The 23654-nt window shown below is 41.2% G+C and overlaps 1 protein-coding gene across 3 annotated transcripts in view; it reads right to left on the reverse strand.

Annotated features, from left to right (window-relative positions):
- The window catches only part of GRIN2B (glutamate ionotropic receptor NMDA type subunit 2B), a 421004-nt gene that overhangs the window by 191891 nt on the left and 205459 nt on the right, over positions 1–23654 (reverse strand). For all 3 annotated transcript variants that reach the window (XM_032159685.2, XM_032159686.2, XM_032159687.2), the window contains one exon: positions 2271–2869. In XM_032159685.2, the coding sequence (XP_032015576.1) occupies positions 2271–2869 (599 nt within the window). The remainder of the gene's footprint in view (positions 1–2270; positions 2870–23654) is intronic.

Here is a 23654-nt window from a genome sequence, read left to right on the forward strand (position 1 = left end):
AACATCAGCACCTGTGTTTGGTGGGAAGGGGCATGCTGGAGAGTAAGTTTAAGACAGAGAGAGGAAAGAGCTGGAAGCAAGAGAGAGCATGGTGTTTTCGAAGAACTAAACTAAGTTCAGTGTTGCAGGAAGGTAGCGTGCAAGGCAGAGAAGAGCATGAGAGAATTTTGGAAAGATAGGCAGGGCCCATGAGGCTGAAGTCTTTATAAACCATATTAAGGAGAACGGACCTAATTATAGGAGCAATGAAAAGCCCCTGAAAGGTATTAAGCAAGAGAATGATGAAATCACATTTTTAATTTTGATCACCCTGGCTGCAATGTAAATTGAAAAGCAGTAGAACTTGGAGGAGGAAGATCATGTAAGAAGCCCTGCAGTAATGCACGTGAGAAAAAATGGACTGGGATGTTGTAGGAGAGATGAAAACAAGAACGGCATTCCAGAGGTACAGGGAGACTGAAATCTAGGGCAAACAGTATGATTGACTATGAGGTGTCAGGGATATGGAACCAAGGGTATCTAGGAAATTTTTATTTTAGGTAACTTTGTAATAGAATACATCATTGACAGGCAGTGCAGATTTGGCTAGGAGAGGGTAGGAGACCAGTGAGAGAAGAGACAGAAGTTCAGCTTTGGATGCTGTGAGTTCAAAGTGCCCATGGAATCCAAAGAAACATATCTGGCCACAGCTAAGAATACAAATTTAGAGCTCAAGGGAGAGGTTGCAACCAGAGATGTCACTTTGGAAAATATACAGACATTGATTGTATCCTTGGGAATGGATGAGAAAGGAAGAGGGTCTAGGACAGAACCCCAAGAAGTGCCCATATTTAAGGGATGCATAAAACAGGAGTGTGCTAAGGAGCCCAAGATGGAACTAGAATAGAAGGAAACCAGAGAGGTAGAAAAAAACCAAGACAATCTGTACCAAGCAAGGGGCAATACCTAGGGATGGTGGAAAGAGGAACCTCTAGAGAGTTGATGGTGGAAGAATATCAAGATTGGATCACAGATATAACTACTGTGAACCTGGTTTGAGTTTCAACCCTGAATTGAAGCTGTACTCTACAGACTGCAGTCCAGCTCCCTGGTAGAAGTTACCCACTCAACCTCCACTATATGTTTTTTAACATCCCAAGTACACCTTTTAATATTTTATTTATTAAGCTAGATAGTGAGTACCTGAGTGTGCCTTGTTTTTCTGAATACCTTTCTGTACATCTTAATACAATTAAAAATAATTTCAAATGGATGTCCAAAACATTGTTGAATGAAAGAAATCAAGCTATTGAACAGCAAGTGTACTTATATTTCCATATATGTAACATTGTATATTTATATTCATATAAATGTACATGCACAGAGAGATATCTAGAAAGATGTTCACAAAGTATTTCTACAATGATTATCTCCAATTAGTTGGATTTAAGATCACTTTTATTTTTAAAACACACTTCTTTATGTTCTATTTAGTTTGAATTTTTATAATGTACTTACATAGAAGTTTTATACACATAATAAAACCATGAAAGTATAGTATAGAATCTCCTACCCCACATAGTCATTTAATACCCCACGGAAGATGCACTGCAGTCATGGCTGGGTTATGCAAGGTGAGGGTTTGCTAAACAAACCAGACTAAGTAACTATAAAAGCCACCTCTATAGCAGCATCCTCACCCTTAAAGGCAGAGGCTGGAGAAGCAAGAGACAAAAGCCAAGCCTGTTTCTTTAAGGGAAGAATATCCTTCATATGACTACAGATCAGCATAACCTGTTCTTCAATCTTACTACAATACGGCAACATTCCAAAGGTAAGTGGACTGGTCCTCCCTTATTTCTAAGTCTCCTGCATCTTTCTTTGTGATCAAGTAGTATTTACAGATCAGAGAGGCCTAGGTTCAACTCCAAACTGACCACTCACTTGCAACATGACTTTGTATAATTTACACCTCCAAGCCTATTCTTTCACATTGTAAAACAAACGATTGTTAAAACCTGACTTACAGAGTTGAGGATCAAATGAAACCAAACGTGCAAAACCCTTAGAGTAACATCTAACACATAATAAGTGCTCAATAAGTGAAAGTTGTTTTGGCAAGGTTGGATCCAAAACACTCCCCCAATCATGACCAATTGCCATGCCCAAGGCCAGGCTTCAACCTGCTACCATCTTGAATTGTTCTTCCTGCAGTTTCTGAACTTCCAACCCCAGTCTTTGAAGCTCCCCTCTCATCTCCACGATCAGTGGGCCCTCTGTTCCACACTCACCTATTTAGCATATTGGACTGGTAGATTCTCTTCTCATGGGTGTTGTAACAACTGCTTTTGGGCTCAGGGATGAAGCTGTGCTCGGACAGCATGTCAGAAGCAGCAGTGGTGATTATGGCAATTCCATCTCTCACTCTGGCGGGGAGGCCATAGTCCCATTCATCATATGATACAGAGATGAGCCCAGTGGGGAACTCCGCAGGCACTGTGTCTGTATCCCCTGCCACCAGACTGGGCACGATCCACGTGTAGCCATAGCCAGTCAGCCCTACTGAGTTGGCCACTTCAAAGATATAGGTGGCTTCTTCCTTGGTACAGTAAAGAAGAATGATGGGGCTTTGAAGTTTCTTGAGCTGATTCTGGATCTTAGAATCTCCATCGTCCAGGGACATGTCCAGTAGGAGGACTTCCTCTAGCTCCCAGCCCACAAAGCTATTCTCAATGGTGCTGCGGATCTTGTTTACAAAGTCCTGGTAGCCAGGGAAATAGGTGGTGACAATAGAAAAGATGTACCAGTCATATTCTTCCATGATGTTGAGCATTACGGAAGCTTGCTGTTCAATTGATGGGCCGAACTGGAAGAACATGGAGGATTCATCCTAGAAAAAGAACAGGACAAAAAAAGGGAGAGAAAAAAATCAAACCAAAGATAGTAATGGAGAGTAAAGGTAATGGAGATTTTAAACCAAGTGAGTACAAAGATTTGTGTTCATTACTTATTTTTTATATAATGTCTTTACAAGTTTGTATTTACAATAAATATTTTTAAATATTTAAATTTCAGACTTTTGTAATACCTTTCTTCCTAAAATTGTCTCCTAGACTTTACAGAAAATCAACCTATGTCTATACTTGCCTTGTCTGAAATCCTTGGGGTTACTGCCAGAGCCTAGGGAAGCTCCCCAAAATCAAATAGGTTAATATTTCTATAGCAAAACATATGAAGAGTCACATAGTGTAGAATAAAGGCTCTAAACAGCCTCACGTCAGTTCAGGTCAGGTTTTGTTGTCAAATGAGCTATACAAACACAAATGCACATGCCCACACAGACATACACACACACACATACTTTCCATTTTTCAAGGCTTTTGGATTTCTTGCTTGTGAATGTGTATCACTTAATCCAAAAATGTCATTGGTCTACACATAAATCTATCTATGGAGGTGAGATAAGCTCAGTGGTCCAGAAGGTGAATGGTACTCAGGTACAGATATCAGGGAGAAATATATGTAGAATAAAATTGATTCACTATATGTTCTATAAACATACAAATGTTAAATTAATATCACATTTAGTTTGCTCTCTAACTTCTACTCTGATAATAATATATGCAGAACAGAATAAGGCTCAAACAGTATGTCTAAGCTGCAAGTTAAAATTATTGCCATTTGAACTCATATCTGATTAAGCTTTACTTCAGACATATAGAAGATATGCTCTTTCTCTGACCTACAGGACACCACAGGTCTTGGTTTGACCTGAGCATTGACACACCCTCCTCTGTCAATTTTGAGCGTCTTCTGATTTCTCCTTCCTTTCCAGGGAGAAGCCATTTTAAATGTCTCCCATTTTAAGCTGTGTTTCACCTGCTGCTCTGAGATGTTAAGTCCTGCATTTTCTCTCTACCTTTAGCTAGATAAGTCCGAAAACACAAAATGAACACCCTCTCAGTCTTGTCCTCCTATTTCCCCTGATTTCCTCCTGGGTAATCGTATGTCTTTTCTTGCTCTGTGCCCCCTATCTTCTATCCCATGGCTCATCTCCATTTTATAGCAATCCAGGCTAACCAAACTGTGTCTTTTCTAAGGGGCAGTTCCTTCTTATCCCCCAATGAGAGCTTCAAAGTACAGTTACAAGAGACCTGGGCTTTTAAACAAAATTATATAGTGGTTTCTTAGTTCAGGAACATATTGTTGTGCAACTGAGAAATTGCTGAGCATTTCTTCGGCACCCCTTATTGGAAAAAATACAGACTGGGAAATATCCAGCTGGTATCCAAAAATCCTGATTCGACAATGGGAGCTGCCAGCCCCTGGCTCTGCCTGGGCTGTTTGTTCTCGCAGCTTGAACTTTTCACATTTTCCACAGGCTACCCAGAATGAAACCCTGGATGCTTGGTCATATAGGAGTAATTTTTCCTGGTAAGGGTGAAATGGTGCTCACCAGCACGCTGTTCTCTGGACTTAAAGGTACAGTTGAAGAGGAGCTTCACAGGATCATGTAATTCAGAAAAGCAGGGAGGGTGAGGCACCAAGAATGGGTGAGTAGAAAAAAGGGAATGAATTCAAAATAGAATAATTATATCATGTATATCTATTCCAAACCTGGCCAGTCCCTGATCCTAGACTTCTCCTACTACATGAGTACAACTCTTAGGCAAAGCTGACCTTGTCGTTAGGTTAAATAACACAGTGAGACTTTGGTCAGAATGTTTGTGTCCTCCTCAAATTCATATGTTGAAATCCTAACTCCCAAGGTGATGGTATCTGATGGTATCAAGAGATGAGTGAGGCCCTCATAAATGAAATTGGTGCCCTTATTAAAGAAGCCCCAGAGAACTGCCTTGCTCCTTCCACCCTGTGAGGACACAGCAGGAAGGTGCTCTCTATGAGTCAGGGCATGAGCCCTCACCAAGCACCAAATCTACTGGCACCTTGATCTTGAACTTACCAGGCTCCAGAAATGTGAGAAATAAATTTCTGTTCTTTTTTTTTTCCCCTGGGGTCTCACTCTGTCACCCAAGCTAGAGTGCAGTGGCACAATCTCAGCTGACTGCAACCTCCACCTCCCGGGTTCAAGCAATTCTCTGCCTCAGCCTTCCAAGTAGCTGGGATTACAGATGCCCACCACCATGCCAGGCTAATTTTTGTATTTTTAGTAGAGAAGTGGTTTCACCGTCTTGGCCAGGCTGGTCTTGAACTCCTAACTTTGTGATCCACCTGCCTCAGCCTCCCAAAGTGCTGGGATTACAGGCGTGAGCTACTGCGCCCATCCAAATTTCTGTTCTTTATAAGCTACTCAGTTTATAAGTAGCCTAAAAGGACTGAGACAAGTGGAAATCTGGGGCAATGTAATTTTATTCCAAGAATTGTCACTGGCCTACAGAGGACGACAACAGGAAAGGAAGGCCAGTGGCAAGATGACACACCTAGAATAGCTGTCACTTTAAAGAGACACCCATCTGTTTTTCCTGTCATGCTTCCAGCTAAAGAAAAACTGGGGGATTCCCAAATGAGAAATATTATCGCATGAGCTTCCACAAGCCCAGTGGTTACAGCAAAGTGAAGAAACTTTCCAATATGCTTTAAGATGTACAAGCTTGGGATGAAAGGGATCCCAGCGGCAAACAAAGCAGGTCTACCTATTCTGTGATAAATGAACAGATCTTATCACAAGAAGGCTCTCGAATAGATGCAAAGCTCATGTGCTATGAAACCACAGCTGGCTCAAATACATAGCAAGAGGTACAAAAGCCATGGGGGTCCACAGTAAATGGGCTCTGTTAATTAGATTGAATTTAAAAGAAAACCAATCTATTAAATACCAACTTGGCCCTCCCCTCTGTTAGTCTTCTCTTAATATTCTCTCTCCCCCAGTTGCAAGTGGCTTGTAAAGACACTGCTAGCTACTGTGTGAAGGAAGCCAATGCATAATGAGAGTGAGAAATGAGAAAATTGATATGGCTCCATCATCCCCCACTACATCCTTACCGTACCTTCTAGTTCTATTGTCCTCCACAACCTGATCCTTTTCCTGATTCTTCTGCCCCGATCAATGCCCAGATCAACCATTTTATTCTGCCAAGCCCTTATTAAATAAGGATGCTTTATATGACCATTTTATCTGGCACCCCAAGGAGGCTAATGAAGCCAAACAGAAGTCAAGAAACAGAATAATAGCTTGGGCCAATGTTTCCTGGTATAATGGGTAGTCCAGTTATTATTATTCATTTAGTTGACACATCAATATGGTGTACAGTGATCAGGAATGGGACAGCTGTTTTTCAGTAAAGCTCTAGTCTAGCTATAAGTTGCAAATGGTGACAGGCTTTGCAAATTATGGCCATAGCCACAAATCAAAGGGCAATCTTCATGTGTGCATAGAGTAGAAAGGATTGGTGGCCACACATCCATCTTTGCAGGCACCCAGCATGCACTGTGATTACCACAAGTCATCAAGGATGAAGGACAGAGATATAATTCTGTTTGTAGCTCACTATGCTTCCCCACTTACATTTCTATCTCCTAATGTCATTACAAAATATTGACATGCAGGGGTCCTTGGAGCAGTCTCCTCCTAGTGAAGAATCCCAGTCAAATTTATTACCTGAATGTATTTCTTCAGCTCACCTCAAAAGCATCTTTAACATATTCCTGTATAAAGGGCCATCCTAACAGAGATGAATAAGCAGCACAGGGAAGGTAGAATGGTACACTAGACCCTAACAGTCTAGAACCATAACGTGGGGCCCCCATCATTTTGATGTTTGTGGTGTTTATTTGCTAATAAGAATAAACAAAAAGAGGCACTTTTTCATCTTATTATCTGCCTCAGAAAATAATTGCCTAAAAAATCAGCAATACCTAAGATTCCTCTTCTACATCATCCAGATCCCTTATCGATCCACTTCAGAAATAAAGGATTAAGTGCCCCAGCGGCTGGTGGTGCCCCCCTGGCAATAGGGCTTCCACTCAACACCTTTGGGGACTGCCTCAGCTGAAGAAGCCCACTTCCCCGAAGCCATATCCCTTTCCTGGGGTAAATGGGACTGAATGACTGGCTGTTACAGGTGTAAAGACCTAATCTTCTTGCCCTAACTCTGGACAACTCCAAAGGGTCAGTTTCTCTTCAGAATTCCCCCACAGGATTTCTGGAGCTTCCATTAAAACTGCATCACACCTGCACTTCTCCTGTCCAGCCTTGTCCAATCTTCCCTTCCTGCTTATGGTGCTGATCTCAAAAGCACCCCCTAATAAACCCCCTGCACAGTAACCTCAGGCTTATAGTCTGCTTCCCTGGGAACCTGACTCTGCCCATTTCCCCCTTTTCAACACCAAAAAGAAATTGCTTCAAAGAGAACATATCTATTTTCAAATACTGAAATGACTTATTTGGTAGAAAGACAAATCTTTGCTCATTAAATTCAGAGGAGAAGAGAACTGGGAACAATGAGTAGAAGTATTAAAAGGCATTATTGGGCTCAATATAAGAAATGCATTTGCAAAAATTATAGGTTCTTAAAATGGAATGGGTCTCCTAAGGTAGTGAGCTCTCTATCACTGTAAGCATTCAAACAAGAGCTGGATTATTATCTAACAGAGGGATTTTTGCCAGTACATGGGCTGGAAAATTTTATGATTATCCTTAAGACCCAGTTCAAATGTCAGGTCTTTCATGTATGTCATCTACTCTAACTTGCCCTGGTCAACTTAGTTCTATCTCCCCTTTGCTTTTATCTTGTACATGCCTCCATCATCATACTTACACAGTAAACATGCATACTTGCCTTATCTGACTAAAAATGTTTCTCAAGAGTATAAACTATACCTTGTTCATCTCTAGATCCCTAGCTGACACATGAAACATTTTTCTAGTGTTCATTGTATTAATATTGTAGACGTTTTGTTTACTGGGTGGGAAAGTAACTGAAATGAATTTGATGATCTCATCTAGTTCAATTTTTTTTTTTTTTTTGAGACAAAGTCTCACTCTGTTGCCAGGCTAGAGGGCAGTGGCATAATCTTGGCTCACTGTAACCTCTGCCCCCCAAGTTCAAGCAATTCTCATGCCTCAGCCTCCCAAGTAGCTGGGACCACAGGTGCGCGCCACCACACCCAGCTAATTTTTTTTGTATTTTTAGTAGAGATGGGGTTTCACCATGTTGGCCAGGATGGTCTCCATCACCTGACCTGGTGACCCGCCCACCTCAGCCTGCCAAAGTGCTGAGATTACAGGCATGAGCCACCGCGCCCAGCCTAGTTTCAAATTTTTATGCTGATGGCACATATCTACCTCATAGAAATAAGCCATGCCTAAAAAGTTATACATAAACTGTGCTTTTACAAAATGTGAGGGGATCCCTGTTGTAGCCAGCCAGAGTGGCAGAAAATGCTATAGTCACTTATTTACGTCCCTTTGTAGCAAACTCCTTAAAAGTATCATCTATACTCACTTCTCCTAATTCTTCTTCTCCCATTCTCAAACTGAATCCAATGAGACTTTCAACCCCACCTCTTCACTGAAACTCCTCTTGTAAAAGGCAGGTGACTTTGATATCGACAATGCCAATGTCCACTTGCAGTCCTCCTTATCTACCAGCAACATTTGATGTTCTTCTTCCAATCCCTGCAAGAGCCTGCTCAATGGTACCACTGGCTCTGTCTTGACCCCCTAGTCTAATGCTCAACAAAGACGGATGATCTTTTGTAAACTTAAGATGTTATTCTATACCCCAAGCCCTCAAAGACTCCCCAGTGTACTACAAAGAAACAGCCAGCACCCTTGATTTGGACCCCCTATTGGCCCTGGGGTCCCAGGCCCTCACTCTGCTCCATGCACTCTGATCTGTATTGAACACACTCACACATTCTTGCTCCAGGGCTTTACTGTAGCTATTTCCCCTGCCTGAAACACTTTTTCTCCAGCTATCCAGGTATCACACAGGCACCTCTTCCACGTCTTTGCTAAAATCTTGCCTTCCCAACAAAGTGCTCTCAATCCTGACCACACCATGGAATGCTGAAGCCTGTCCTCACTTTTCATAGGCATATCTGATCCCCTTGTCCAGCTTTGCTTTTTCTTTTTCCCATAGCATCTCTCGCCATCAGATGGACTACATGATTACTTATTTGACATGTTTATTATTAACTCACCTGCCTCTTCCCAATTAAATGTGAACACCAGGAAGGCAGGGATTGGTATGTGTTTGTTCACTGCTATAACCCAGCACCTAGAATTGAGGTCTGGCCCATAGGGTGCACTCAGTAAATATTTGAATTTTTTTAAATGGGGTCATGGATGCTGCAACCAGATGCTCTCAAATCTAACTTATCTTTGTTGGCTATCCAATTGTGATTATATTTTTCCAGCATCTTAAAGTCTTTCACATTATTCAAATCTTAGTACTATATAATATCATAGGGATTATAATCCTGTTAGGACACTAGTATAGTTTCAGATTAAATCAATCTGGTTTTCCTCTAGTCTCTTTCCTATTATATTAATAAAGAAAATTCTCCTTCTGTTCTTCTAAATTCAGTTCTTGAGGAGGATCTGTGTCTGAAAAACTCTAGAACTGGTAGGCTTTCCCTGAGACTTTCTCCATCAGATTAAGGAAGGCAAATGTAGAAATGATGGGCTAAGAGGCCAGGGTTATCCAGCTGTCCTGAGAAGTTCTGAGTACTCCATCTTCACTCCTTCCACATTTAGCACAGAGTAGAAGCAGAATATGGGAGACAAAAAATCTCTTTCTCCTCCCAAAATAAGGGGAAATACTTTCCTCTACTCACCAAATCCTAAATGATCATCTCCTTTGATGACTAGAAATTCTGATACCACGCCATCATTTTTTTCTGGTGACTAAGGCTGGAGTTAGTTCCTTAGCATGGCTTTGAATAGTGTCAGAGTTTTGCGAGCAGTGTCTTGCAAGATAGGGAAAATTTCTGATGTTCTCCAGCCTCACCATTAATCAAAAATATCATGACTGAAACACACAATGGAAGCATACTGATAGAGAATCATGATCTTTCATGCCTGTTAAATGCCAGACCCATTCTTTTCTTTAAACCCTTGCACACAAAGGAGAACATTCTGAGTTTTCAAAGAAATTCAAGCAGATCTGGCAAGTTTAAGAGCCACTCTGGATAACTAAACAACTTCCGCAGAAGCCAGCATTCTTTTTATTATTTGTTCTTTCAGGAGATAATTGTCCTTTCTACTTGAATTTGGCCCCATTTTCCTCCCTGACTGAGTTTCTCTTTGGATGTGCTTTAATCACCAAATTTAAGCCACAGTAGAGAAACAAACTAAAGGTATTCATTCACTTTGAGAATGTCTACAAGATTCTTGATATTCTAGGCCACAGAGACAACTTTACAGCCAGAAGAAAACAACAGGAAGTGTAATAAGAGGAGAAGGAACAGGCAGATTCCCCATCACTAAGATACCTAAATGAATTACAGAATTAACGTAAGGGAGCAAAGGTCCTGAAGGATAGTAAGAGCACTTCGAGAATGTGTTTGTGCCCCTTTGTAAGGTATCAGGACCACTAAAATCTTAACAAGACTGTTTCATTTCATCTTAAAGTAAAATTCCTTTCCTAAAAGCAATCCAACCTACTCTCAGATGGACTGACTTGTATTTTTATTTAGAGTTGCCTTTCTATAAAAGAGCAAGCTGACAAGTTCAGCAACAATCCGGTTCTGTGACTGAATAAATGTGCTTTTAAATAAACACAAGGGAAGAAGGCAGGAAAATAGGAAAGGTTGGAAAAAAATGAAATGAATAGAGAAAAGGTGTGTACATATTAAACTAAGTGTTAAGTAGTAGGGTTATCAATATCACACTAAATTTATAAAATCAAGTGTGGTCAACACAAATATAGGTCTGGGCATTTATAGAATAAAATGAAAGGCATCATAAAACTAAACCTAATAACCAAAGGGAAGATGAATCTTTTTCTTTTTTTGGAAGGGAGTCTAGCTCTGTCACGCAGGCTAGAGTGCAGTGGCACCATCTCGGCTCACCGCAACCTCCACCTCCCAGGTTCAAGTGATTCTCCTGCCTCAGCCTCCTGAGTAGCTGGGACTACGGGTGCCCGCCACCACGACCGGCTAATTTTTTGTATTTGTAGTAGAGACAGGGTTTCATCGTGTTAGCCAGGATGGTCTCAATCTCCTGACCTCGTGATCCGCCCACCTCAGCCTCCCAAAGTGCTGAGATTACAGGCATGAGCCACCGCGCCCAGCCATCATTTCTTATTAGGTATGAAATACTAAATCCAAAATTGCCTTATCTCATCAAAATCATCTTATTTAACTTAAGCTGAAAGGACACCATCTACAAAAGAACTGTGATTATTACTCAAGAGCAGAGTTAAGTGCAAGCCAGTGATGGCACTTGACGTACTAGCAGCATTTTTCAGAGTAAAGATGTTGACATTTGTCTCAAATAAATTAACATTCCCATCTCTTCAAACACATTTTGATCAGAACATCACGTTCATATACCAAGGGGAGCAGAGAAGCAGAAGGGTAGAAAAGGCACTTTATATTTGATTAAGCTGTGAGTGCTAGTACCGCACATGTTGCTGAAAATAACACAAGCACTGGTTCTAGATATAGTGATCTTGCTTGTACACATGGGTCTCTTCAAGTGATCCCTGGGAAACAAAGGACTCTTTGCCATTCTGTCCCAGCTCCATATGGAGTGAGAGACCAGGCATGGCTGAGTTTAAAATGTGGATCAGTCATGCTTGTTTGGCCATAAATTAACATTGTCTCCAAAGGCTAAACCCAGAAAGAAGTTTTCTGAGAAAGTTTTTTTTTTTTTTTTCCACCAAACATCCAGTGATGTGTTTTTCTAGGTCTCTAGATTGGAAAACTGATCACTACTTCCTCACATATAGCAAAGTACGGCTGTTCACAATCAAAGAAGCTTTGAATTTATTCACATCTCCCAAACCAATTTGGCCCTCCATCTAAAAGAGGCAATGCATTTTGAAGGGCTCCAGAAATGAAAATAAAATTGCACAGAGGCAGATTAAAAAAAAAAAAAACTTCAACAACTTGTCAGCACCTGCATGTCCCAGCTTCATTCAACTATAAGACTTTGAACTTTAGTCACTAAGTACTGCCTTCTGATCTTTAAACCAGGATAGGCCAAGTACAGTCCTCACCGACACCATCTTCTAAAGCTGGCTGGGCTGCCCCTTTACGCCCAGGAATTGGTGCACTGATTGTGAGCTTGGCTGGGTTCAGACATGGCCACCCAGATGAAGCCTGTCTTTTCGTGTGCCTCCCACGTACTCAATCCAAAGGACTAAATCACTTCCTCATGTTCTGATTTTTATTCCAGTCTCCTGTGGATGAGGAGCCTTATTCAGAGCCTCCAACTACATTGGACAGTCCATGAGAAGCTGCCTAAATCCTTGATGCTAGGCTTCCTGTATCTACAGATGCCAGCTGGGGTCTGACACATCTACCGTTTCCTGTTCTATACGAGATGATTAGGGCATTATTAGTGTCAACACATCTGTGTTGCCTTTTTCCATTACTATGTCAAATTCCTGCATACCCACACTAGCCTGAATCCCACCAAGGGGGTTATCTGTTCTTAAATAAGGACTCGGAGCTTGCTGACCTCCACCCCGTGGCAGGCAACCCCATGGCAGGGTTAAGTCCAATCTTTCCCAGCTTTCTGACCCTCCCTAGACCCTGGCCTGCAATACAAATTGTGTTCAGTGTTTGATTGGTTGCATCCAAGTTTATTTGAGATTTTCTTTGTTTGCTTTATACTGAAAATTGCTCTCCTTTTCCAGAATTATTCAACTCTTTCTTTTACTGTGGCTCATTTATGGCTGCTGGTTATTAGCACTAAAAATGGATGTTTAAGACTTCTGAGGTTCTAACTGCTTACCTTCATTTTCTTGATCTCTAACTTTCCTGGGAATGGACACGTGAAGTTTCATTGAGAGTGCAACACAATCCACTAGGATGGATGCCCAGCTCCTATCCTGATACAGGGAGAAACACACGAAAACTACTTTTCTAACCACATAATTGTGTCCACAGTCCTGGAAAACAGCCTATCCTTTTCTCTATCCATACAAAAAAAAGGATATTAGTTTAGAAGGTACAGAATGCTAAGGATCCAGTTGCCAACACAGTCAAGAGACACTCTCTCTGGCCCAGCCCATCCCCTCTGACTTACCAGTACTAAACCTGTCAACACTCTTGGAGCCCATCTTGTCCCTCCTTGCTGCAATCAGCACTGCAGCCCAGGCTGTGACCTCTTCCTTCTTTGCCTCCCTTTTTCCACAGTCCTAATTCCACAGATAAAGACCCCAACAGAATGCTCTAACCGGCTAACACCGTTAGCCCAACGAGTTTTGCCATTCTCCCCTGTGGGACCTTGGGTAGCTGAAATGCTATTGCCATCTCAGCTTGACTCTGGGAGATGGACCAAGCCGGGACAAGCAGCAGAAATCACTCATGGGAGGTACCAACATCGATGGAAATCAGAATAAATCTTTCCTAGAAATAAGAACTTGGCAAGTAAAAGAATGGTCTATTTACTCATTTTTATTTTGAAATCTGTTTACTTGTTTGGTTTCAAACCACATTCAGTGGCCTCCAACATTTCTATTGCTGATGGCATTTCACTTGGATACTTCTCCTCTGATGGAAGTTGACAAGCAGAGAAAGAGGTCTTCAAAAGAAAATGTCATTTGTTATTTCAAACACAAGGAAACTCGGGGCTTATTCTTGCCCCCATCCTCGTCAGACTCTGGAGTACACAGTCACTGCTATAAGCAGATACTAGTACTTATTAATGGCTAATCTGAATCCTTCACAATGGGGCCTCTGCCTATAAATGAATCATCCCAGACACGTATGAGTGCGACATGCAGTCTCGTTATCTTTAGAACTGGCAATAAATCAACTCACCTGAAGCTATCAGGCTCACATCAGCCAACTGTGAATTCTGATCCACGCTAACAAAACAAAATGGGGGCATCCTTATGGCTCAGCAATGACATTTTGATGTTAATTCGGTACTGCTTCAAGGTGCCGATCTGCTCATCTTTTATAAGCACAGATGAAACTCTCTGTTAAATGCCAGCCCAAGATCTCAAAGAACAGACACTAACTAGAGTACCCTGAGAACACATTAGTCCAGCTCATAGTAGGACCACAACTAAACCGGTTTTGTAGAACATGAGGTGAAACTAGATTATTTTCCAAGTCTTCAAAGAAAAGTCCACAATTTTCTTCAGTTACCTAAGCTGGCGAGTCCAGAAACCTGACTTTCAGAAATTCATCCCTTTGTCTGTCTTAAGTCCATCATGCTGCAGATTAAGCTCTTTGGCTCTCATGCTCTCCTTGGTGGAAGGCACATGATAAGCCTTCAAAAATTTTGTCAGTATGAACAAAACTGATGTCAAGATGGATGATGGTTTGTCATTACCTTGTACGTAAAGATTATTGCTAAGCCCACTCTCAGCCTTTTCTTCCTGAGCCTAAACAATCTCCCTTATTCATTTCTTATAATTCTTATGACAATATTCACTGAGTGCTCATAGCAGGCTCCGTGCTGTCCATGCAGTATGTGAATATATTCTCATATTCCATTGCAGCAGGCCCTGATATTTTCTCCATTTTACCAATAGAGAAAGTGAGCTTCAGAGACATGAAGGGACTTGCCCAAGGTAACCGCTGGAAAGAGACCCTCTGTATATCTGGCTCAGGGTGCACCCACCAACCACTGCAGCACACGTTCTCAGGTTTCTTTTATTCATCTCTGTAGCTCTCATCTGAACTGTCTACACATCCTTGTTTCTTTAGGAAGCACAGAGTGATTACAGTAGTCTAGTAAAAGTCTAACCTCTGCCTAGTATATTACAGAGATTATTTTCATGAATTCCTTAAGCTTCAATCCCATGCATCTATCCACTGGCACTGCGAACTAGTGATGGACTCGGTACACATTATTACTCCTGCAGTGTTCTTCTACTGGACATGCATACAACTGATTCTTTGTAACAGTATTGTTTGCTAATCAATCACATATTTATTAAATGCTTATCAGGTGCTGTAGGAAGTAGAAATGAAGTATAAACCATCATCATCCTCAGGCAAGCTAATTGGAAGATAAAAATATTTAAAATGATTGACGATGTTCCTTAAATGCCAGCATGAAGTTTAGAATGTAAGTATCCTAAGAATAGTGAGAAGAGAGGGTACTATGGCTGGACCACTCTATTTTTCAAGCTTCTTTCTACTTATCCCTCTCTTTCCCAGTTCTCCCACTAGTTTTGTGCAGTGAGCAAAGTAAACATCCATGTGCATTTCAATCCAAATGCCAGACTGTGAAAAGAAACATAAGAAACACTGGGCCTTGAACTGTTCCTTGTATTTGTCCTCAGGTGGACAGTGAGCCTCTGATATCTACTGTCTCAGCTAATGGCCATACCATAGAGTATCACGTCCAAATCATAGCTACAGTCTAAATGAATTATACATATATCTTTTTCCATGATCTACCCAGCTTTTCATTTTCATCTCAGAAGATTAGATTAGTATGACAGGACTTGTCCTTTATGAAGTCAGGCTACCCAGTTAAAAAACCTTCTTCTCTTCAAATGATTGCAAATTGATTTTGTTAAGATTTTTATTCTTCAGAAAAGCTGGGGGAATGATAATTCCTCATCTCTTCTCTCAGTGTATTTGATTTCTTTACACTGGCCTCTTTCCTCTAGTCTTCCGACAGTTTTAATAATCATACACACTGGTCAGGAAATCAATCAATTATTTCAGTGTTCCTCCCATAGAGATGACGTGGGCTTTCAAATTTAAATCCAAGCAACTCACAAAAGTAGCCTAATGTCGGCTGGGCACGGTGGCTCACGCCTGTAATCCCAACACTTTGGGAGGTCAAGGAGGATGGATCACGAGGTCAGGAGAATGAGACCATCCTGGCTAACACTATGAAACCCCGTCTCTACTAAAAAATACAAAAAAAAAATTAGCCGGGCATGGTGGCGGGCGCCTGTAGTCCCAGCTACTCGGGAGACTGAGGCAGGAGAATGGCGTGAACCCAGGAGGTGGAGCTTGCAGTGAGCGGAGATCGCACCGCTGCACCCCAGCCTGTGCAAAAGTACGAGACTCCGTCTCAAAAAAAAAAAAAAAAAAAAGTAGCCTAATGCCAAATTTTCCTTCTCCAGTTCAATTGACTAGTCCCTGTGCTCCATTCATTTAAAAAGACATAGATGACTACCTAAATGCTATCGGTTCTCAAAACTGCCTCCATGTCTATTAAAGAAATGTAATTTTTTTTCCTGATTTTCTTACTGATGAATCAAGAGTATATTTTAAAGGCTGCTTTTATTCTTGGCACAATGACATTAAGTGGATATATACTAGCAATGGCGCCCATGTGTATTAACAGCATAAATAGCAACATAGTTTCTCAACTTTTGCCAAAAAAACAGCATATGATTTGAGCTAGAGGTACTTCCAAGTGCAAATAGAGTAAGGCACAATGTTTCTGTCTGTATATTGATGCTTATTTTAGTTACATATGTAACAATTTACCAACAGAGTTACCAGATCATGGGTTAAGTTTGCGTTAGCTTCACACAGATGAAAGATATCTTGGTTCATAGGAAAATGTCCTCTTTTGTTCATATTTTTGAGTTCCATGAAGGTGCACAGGTTATCAAAATTTTCACAAGTGTCCCCAAAAGACCTCTCATCAAGAAACTCCATAGTATCAGTAACCTAGTTACAGTAAGTTATTAATATTGAAATCTTCGGTGACAAAGGGTAAGTTTGTCTCTCCTTAATTCTCTCAACTTCTTAATCCTTTCCTAATGTAAGGGAGAATAATCTCAGATTCCCCTCTCTGTTCCTTCACAGAAAGGCAAAGTTTCACCACAATAAAACTCTTCAGCTACCTAATTGGCCTTATTTATTAAATATGCACTAAAAGAGGATTTTCACTTTGCTCAGTGAATGCCTTCTAGAGTCAGAATTAGCTAAGCTTCCTTCTTTGAAATGTCAAGTCATCATATCCATCATGCCCAATTTTCCTTTTAGATTCCCTGCCCTGGTTCGCAGCTTCAGCTCTTCTTTGCACAGCATTAAGTGTTGTTAATCAGAGGTGGGTACCTGACCGAAGCAGACCATCTTGCAGCTGCCCAGTGCCTGCAGTCTGGGCCTGGCTAGAAAAATGAGCCAGAACCATCAGACCCTCTGTCTCTCTCAGGAGTCTGAACCAAAAAAACTTGAAAGAATGGCAAGTCTTTCACCTGTAACAAGAAACAGAGTAAGGGCCATGACAACCAAGGTCATGGGCACCATGAAGTAATGAGGAAGCGGAAGCTATGGGATAGCAGGGGATGCCTGCAGTAGGAAGGGAAGTGGCTCAGATGCAAGTGGAAAGCAAAGAACTCAAGATCTTCAAAATACAGACCATATGTCCTTGAGGAAGACCCAGTAGGGAGCCAGCTGGGGAGTGGTCTTAGTTCCTCTCAGCTTTCCAACTCCAGGCACAAATATCCTCATAGTAAATTGCCTGGTATTTTGTTTTTATTTTGTTGGTTGTTGTGCAACAACTTAGTTAGTCTTTGCTCCTGCTAATTAAAAGAGCCTAATTAAAAATAAGCAGGTGGCCGGCATGGTGGCTCACGCCTGTAATCCCAGCACTTTGGGAGGCCAAGGCAGGAGGATCATGAGGTCAGGAGATTGAGACCATCCTGGCTAACACAGTGAAACACCGTCTCTATTAAAAATACAAAAAATTAGCTGGGCGTGGTGGCAGGTGCCTGTGTCCCCAGCTACTCGGGAGACTGAGGCAGGAGAATGGTGTAAACCTGGGAGGTGGAGCTTGCAGTGAGCTGAGATCGCACCACTGCACTCCAGCCTGGGCAACAGAGTAAGACTCTGTCTCAAAAAATAAATAAAATAAAATAAAATAAACAGGTATAAAGGCTACCATTAGTTACTATTTCCTTGTTTTACAGTATCATTCTTGGAATTTATTCTACAGCTTCCCATTTTCATGAGGCAAACATCTGCCTCCATGACGTTTACCTTGCTCAGAATGCAACAGAGCAGAGCTAAGGTGAGAGTCAGGTTTAGTCCCCTGGCCTGAGACAGGAGACAGAGTGCCCTCAGTAATGCAAGGTCACTCACACAAGAATCCTCCCACCACCCCAAGGCCCTTTTCTTATTTCCCATTCTGTTTTCATCCCCTGTCTGGTTGTAATATTCATTCAAGTGTGGCTTTTTTTTGTCACATCGTTCTCAAGATGGATGGCGAGCTCGCCGCATTCATACCCAGTGCTTCGTGCATGTGCTCCCAAGTTCCCAGGCACGTCTCCAGAGCTGTAAGGGTATACATTCACAGCATTTCTCCATCTGTTCTTTCATCTATCCAGCCACTGGTGTTTATTCAGTATGCAGCTCATGGCTAACAAAGAATTGGGCATAGCAAGCAGGGACAATTTACTTGGTAATAAAGTCAAATCATACACTTGAAGATTTATAGTTTGCTTAGAGATTAAATACTGTTTGCATCAGCAAGCTGAGTAATAGATGCTAACAAAACCATATTCCCTTCACAGGCATAGCAAGGGTTAATCAGAAGTTGCTTACAAACGTGCCCCCCAAATAATAAATAAGCAGGTAGATGGGGGCTGGTATCCCAGATTGTGTGGGGATAATCAAAGATGAGTGAAGCTGCATGAAATCCTGGGATGTGGTGGCTGCTCCACATGTCTGAAGCCACTGGGACTCACACAAACCTCCATCAGGCCTTGAGGAAGGTTCTTTGTGCAATATCAAGCAGATGTTAAACTATGCGGAAAGTTAGCTATTTATTTTATTTGAACTTCTATTTTGTTTGAGTTTCTGCTCATCTTTATATGACTCTTGGTTTCTAAAATTTTCACTACATCCAGTTCTATGCAGCTGCAAGAAATGAAATTTCTCCTATCTTGCTCTGCTCTCTCAAGTACCTTATCAATGGGTCCTGAACAAGGGCCAAATTCACCAGTATTCAGCTTTTCCTCATTGCACATAAGGCTGATCTGCACTTTGTTCAAATCACATCATTCCCCACATCCTTAAGAATTTAGGATGAAAGAACTGGCTCTGACCATCAAGGTTACAGCTTTGTTTCTTCCAAATCATTGGGTGTTTCACACTGGCCTATGAAGTGTCCATGATCACTTCAAAAGAATTTAATGTTCATTGACACTGACCAAGTTTGATTCACTTTGAATGTATCAGAATATGACAAGGTAAGATATTAAGTTTACCCTCTGTAAAATGGTGGTTAAGTGGTTGTCAGAAAGACTAGTTTCTGAAATATTTAATAGGCTTCACAGAAATTTGCTGTGTGAGAGGAGGTTACAGAGTTACTCGTTAGCACAGATTTAAAAGTCAAATAAACATCAATTTAGCCCTTGGTATTAGCATCTCAACACAAGCCACAAAGGGAGGTAGATATGTGCTATTTATTCCTGAGAATAATGGTCTAAAGATATTTTGTAATGGACAGGCCCTGGTGTGTGTTGTTCCCCTCCCTGTGTCCATGTGTTCTCATTGCTCAGCTCCCACTTATGAGTGAGAAGCTGGAAGCCATCATCCTCAGGCAATTTATTGTGAGGATATATGTGCAGAGAGTTGGAAAGCTGTGAGGAACTAAAGATATTCTGTAATGCAGTCTATCTGACAAGAACCAGGGGCACCAGCCTCCAGAAACCTCTACAAAGTTTTACTCCCTGTATTTCTTCCCTAGGTGCGTCAACTTTCTGAACGATGTTGATGTTGACAACTGGTTTCTGTAGCCACCACTTCACAATAGCTCCTAAGTAACTGATATGGTTTGGCTCTGCCCCACCCAAATCTCATCTTGAATTGTAGCTCCCAAAATTCCCATATGTCGTAGGAGGGACACAGTGGGAGGTAATTTAATCATGGGGGTGGGTCTTTCCTGTGCTGGTCTTGTGATAGTGAATAAGTCTCACAAGATCTGATGGTTTTACAAAGGGGAGTTCCCCTACATAAGTTCTCTTGTCGACTGCCATGTAAGATGTGTCTTGCTTCCCCTTCACCTTCCGCCATGACTGTGAGGCCTCCCCAGCCATGTGGAACTGTGAGTCAATTAAACCTCTTTCCTTTATATATTAATCAGTCTTGGGTATGTCTTTATTAACAGCATGAGATTAGACAATACAGTAAAAATCTAAAATTTAGACTTTCATCTTGATAAACCTACACAGTTTTACAAAGAAAGATTTAGTAAGTAGCCAAGGTAACAAAGCAGTAAGTTCAAAACAGAACAGAAGCATATTGCTGCTATAAAAAAAAAAAAGTACTGGATTTGGAATCAGAAATTTAGATTCAAATCTGAATACTTAGCTGTGTGATCTTTGAAAAGTTATTTACCGTATCCAAACCTCATTTTCCTCCAGAAAATAAAAGTGCTAATTCTTAGCTCATAGAACTGTAAAGAGGATTAAATGAAACACTACATAAGAAAGTGCTCAGTACAGTGCCTAGCACACAGTAAGTTCTCTGGTTCATTAAGTGTGAATCTATTGACCACATACTATAGCCAAGAATATAAGTGAGGATGAGCTTCATTTCATACTGGTTTACAAACTGGTTACGTTGTTAAATTCATCATCACTTTCATTGTCCTCATCATCTAAGCATCAGTCATATTTGATCAAAAACATGCCTTCCGAGTTTGACTGGTCCTTCAATGTAACCTAGAACAGCATGGGCTCCTGAGTTGTCCCTTCTGAATATGTCAGAACACTCCACCTCCTCAGGGCCTGGTGTGGGTCCCACTGATTTTTCCCATGACTTTAGGTCATTCACTCAGCTGGATGATTGCTATGATTTCTGGCCCAAGAGAAATACCTTGCCTCTTTCCTGCTTCTTACTGTATAGTCAGATGTCTGAAGAATGTTCAACAACCCATTGAGGATATTGATTCCACTGTTCCATAAAAGTCATGTTCTTCAGTTATTATTCCCAGCTACCACCCGGTCTCAGATGGATCAGCTCCCTCTGGGGAGGTTTGATTTGTGCCACTGATGGCTCTTTTACCATCAGGTTACCTTCCTTTGCCAGACACAATTCCAATTCACTATCTTAAGGAAAACTACCTCTTTTTTCCCATGTGAAAATCTAGATTTCCTCTAGGCTTGTCCAATCTGAGTTCTTCCCCAATCTGAGGAATGCCACCAGCTTTTGTCTCATCTGCAGACTGGTTTGCTCTGAGCATAAAGAAAAGCTAAACCACCCACTTCTCACTCCCATTCATGCCCCCTGCTCAGTCCACAAGCTCCACCCACTTGCCCTGATTCTTTGGGATGATTCATCAGCTACAGTGTACTCGCCGAAGTATCAGTTTAATATCAGCGCATCATAATTTTACAATATAAAGTTCTCTAAGCACACACATAAAACAATGCAAAGTAATTCCTACTGATAAAGAAGCAGTATTTAAATCATGTCTGCACAGAGTAAATACCTGAACTAAGATCAAGAAGAGTTAAGGCGGAAGTAAAACTTGAAATTCTGAATATCTGAATCACTTAGGACACACTTTTATCACAGGCAACATTGCAACCTTGTAACAGGTTTTGTTTATGTTTTTTCTTTTACAAATCAACGAATTTCTAAATATCTTCAGAGGCCTATAAAATAATCACACTTTCCATTGCTATTTCTCAGGATCAAAGCCACCCCCTGCTCTGTAGCAAATGTATTCTCATTTAACAAACTCTCAGCCTCCATTCTCACCCACACCCTCAAAGGTGAAGTAAATGCTCTAAGGTCCATTCTCTGGGAGGGCCTGGAGATATCATGGACTACAGGTGGGTGGATTTCACACTCCGACACAATCATAGGAAGAACTCTTGAACAGCCACAGACCAATGGGGTGGTGGGTTGGAGGGGACAGTTAGAACTGCAAAAGTGATCAGTGTTTCCAGGTGCCCACCTAGTGACTCACAGACACGTACTTGGCAAGTTCCTACCCATCCAGCAATAAAGGAACCGCGAGTCTTTATGAAAGAGACAAAATATCCTCTATTTGGAGGCCTATATTTCCCCCAAGTCTAATTTTTTTTGGTCTAAAGTAGCTAGCATGTCCTTAGTTGGGTGTGTTCATGCACACACCTGCACAATATTGAGTGTTTATGTACGAAAATGCAGAAATGAGTCATCTCAGATCTGTACATGCAGAGCTACGCATCTGTCAAATACACATGAGGTGGCTCATGGTGTCATGGCAGCTAACATTGTCGTAAAAGCAGTTGTCTGCTTCTTCTTTAAGGTGAACACAGAGAATCACCTTGGAAGAGAAGTCTACATCTTCCCAAAAGTGCTCAAAGGCAAGCAAATGCCTCTTTTTTCTCGGGAGGAATAAAAGAAGACTTTTGGAGTATGACGAAACTATTCTTCTCGGTATGGGCACACTGATCTCTGGAGAAGAGGTGGAGAAAAGCAATAAGGAGCCAAGGATTCTGTTGGGAAAAGAGAAATTGATACTCCAAACCCCTTCAACATTACTAGAAATTCTTCTGTAGCTTGATACAGTTCAGACTGAGACCATGGACAGCAAAGAAAAATGGCGGAACATTCCACGAGACAGTGGGGAATTTGAGAAAGAATCCAGCTTGACATAAGAGACTAGAGGTACATGGAGGGGAACTAGTTTCACACAGGATAAGGCTGAATCTGGAAGTCCTTCCAGACATACTCACCCTAGAACAGTGGTCCTGCCTTGGGAACACTGGGTGAGCAAATGAACTAATTTAAAATATTGCAAGCCTAAGACAAACCAGAAAAATAAGTATACCAGGGTCTAGTACTGGACCACTCAGACTGTCCAGTTCTCTCTTCATCTGAGGTCTAGAAGCAGACTGACCCATGGCCTGAGTAAACTCCTAGTGCTCTTGAAGAATCTGGTGTGGATACTAGAGAGAACTTCAGAAGGGAAAACTGCTTTTCTGTTAATATAAGCAAAAAGGAGTTTTAGTAGTAAATTTTAAAATAAGGGATGTGATTTCTCTTTACACCCCAGCTGATAACCAGTACAAATGGGTGCAAAATTCTTACGCAAAAGATAAAGATAGAACCACTTTAGTCCAATTTAGATAATTTTGCTAGTGGGTTTTTATCAAAAAGTGAAAGAAATAGAAGTGTAATGTGGCGAAAGGTGAGCATCCAGATGGTGAACTGTGGCTCATTTTCCTAATACATGGAAACCAGTGTGACTTCAAGTCAATGTCATCAGAAAAAGCTCATCCCTGGGACAGAAACTAGGAATGATATGAATGGGAATAGTGTTGAGTCTAGAAGAGGCATTTAATAATTTTACAGGCCTCAATTGGGGACATGGTTATAGCAGAAGGGATTAATACCCACTGGATTACTAATCTTGCAAAATCAAGTGTACAAAGTAAGAGTAAATATTTTTAAATGGTACCATAACATGTGCAGTGCCTTTGGTAAAGACATTTTATCAAGAGTTGTCACTGAGGGACATGTCTGGCAAATAGTTAAGCTTTATGTATTTCCTTTTAAACACAGAACATGCGTTCAATCTTTCCTGAGCACTTACCATATAAAAGGCCCTT

The sequence above is a fragment of the Hylobates moloch genome, unplaced genomic scaffold (assembly GCF_009828535.3).
Source record: "Hylobates moloch isolate HMO894 unplaced genomic scaffold, HMol_V3 SCAFFOLD_8, whole genome shotgun sequence".
Taxonomy (NCBI): Eukaryota; Metazoa; Chordata; class Mammalia; order Primates; family Hylobatidae; genus Hylobates; species Hylobates moloch.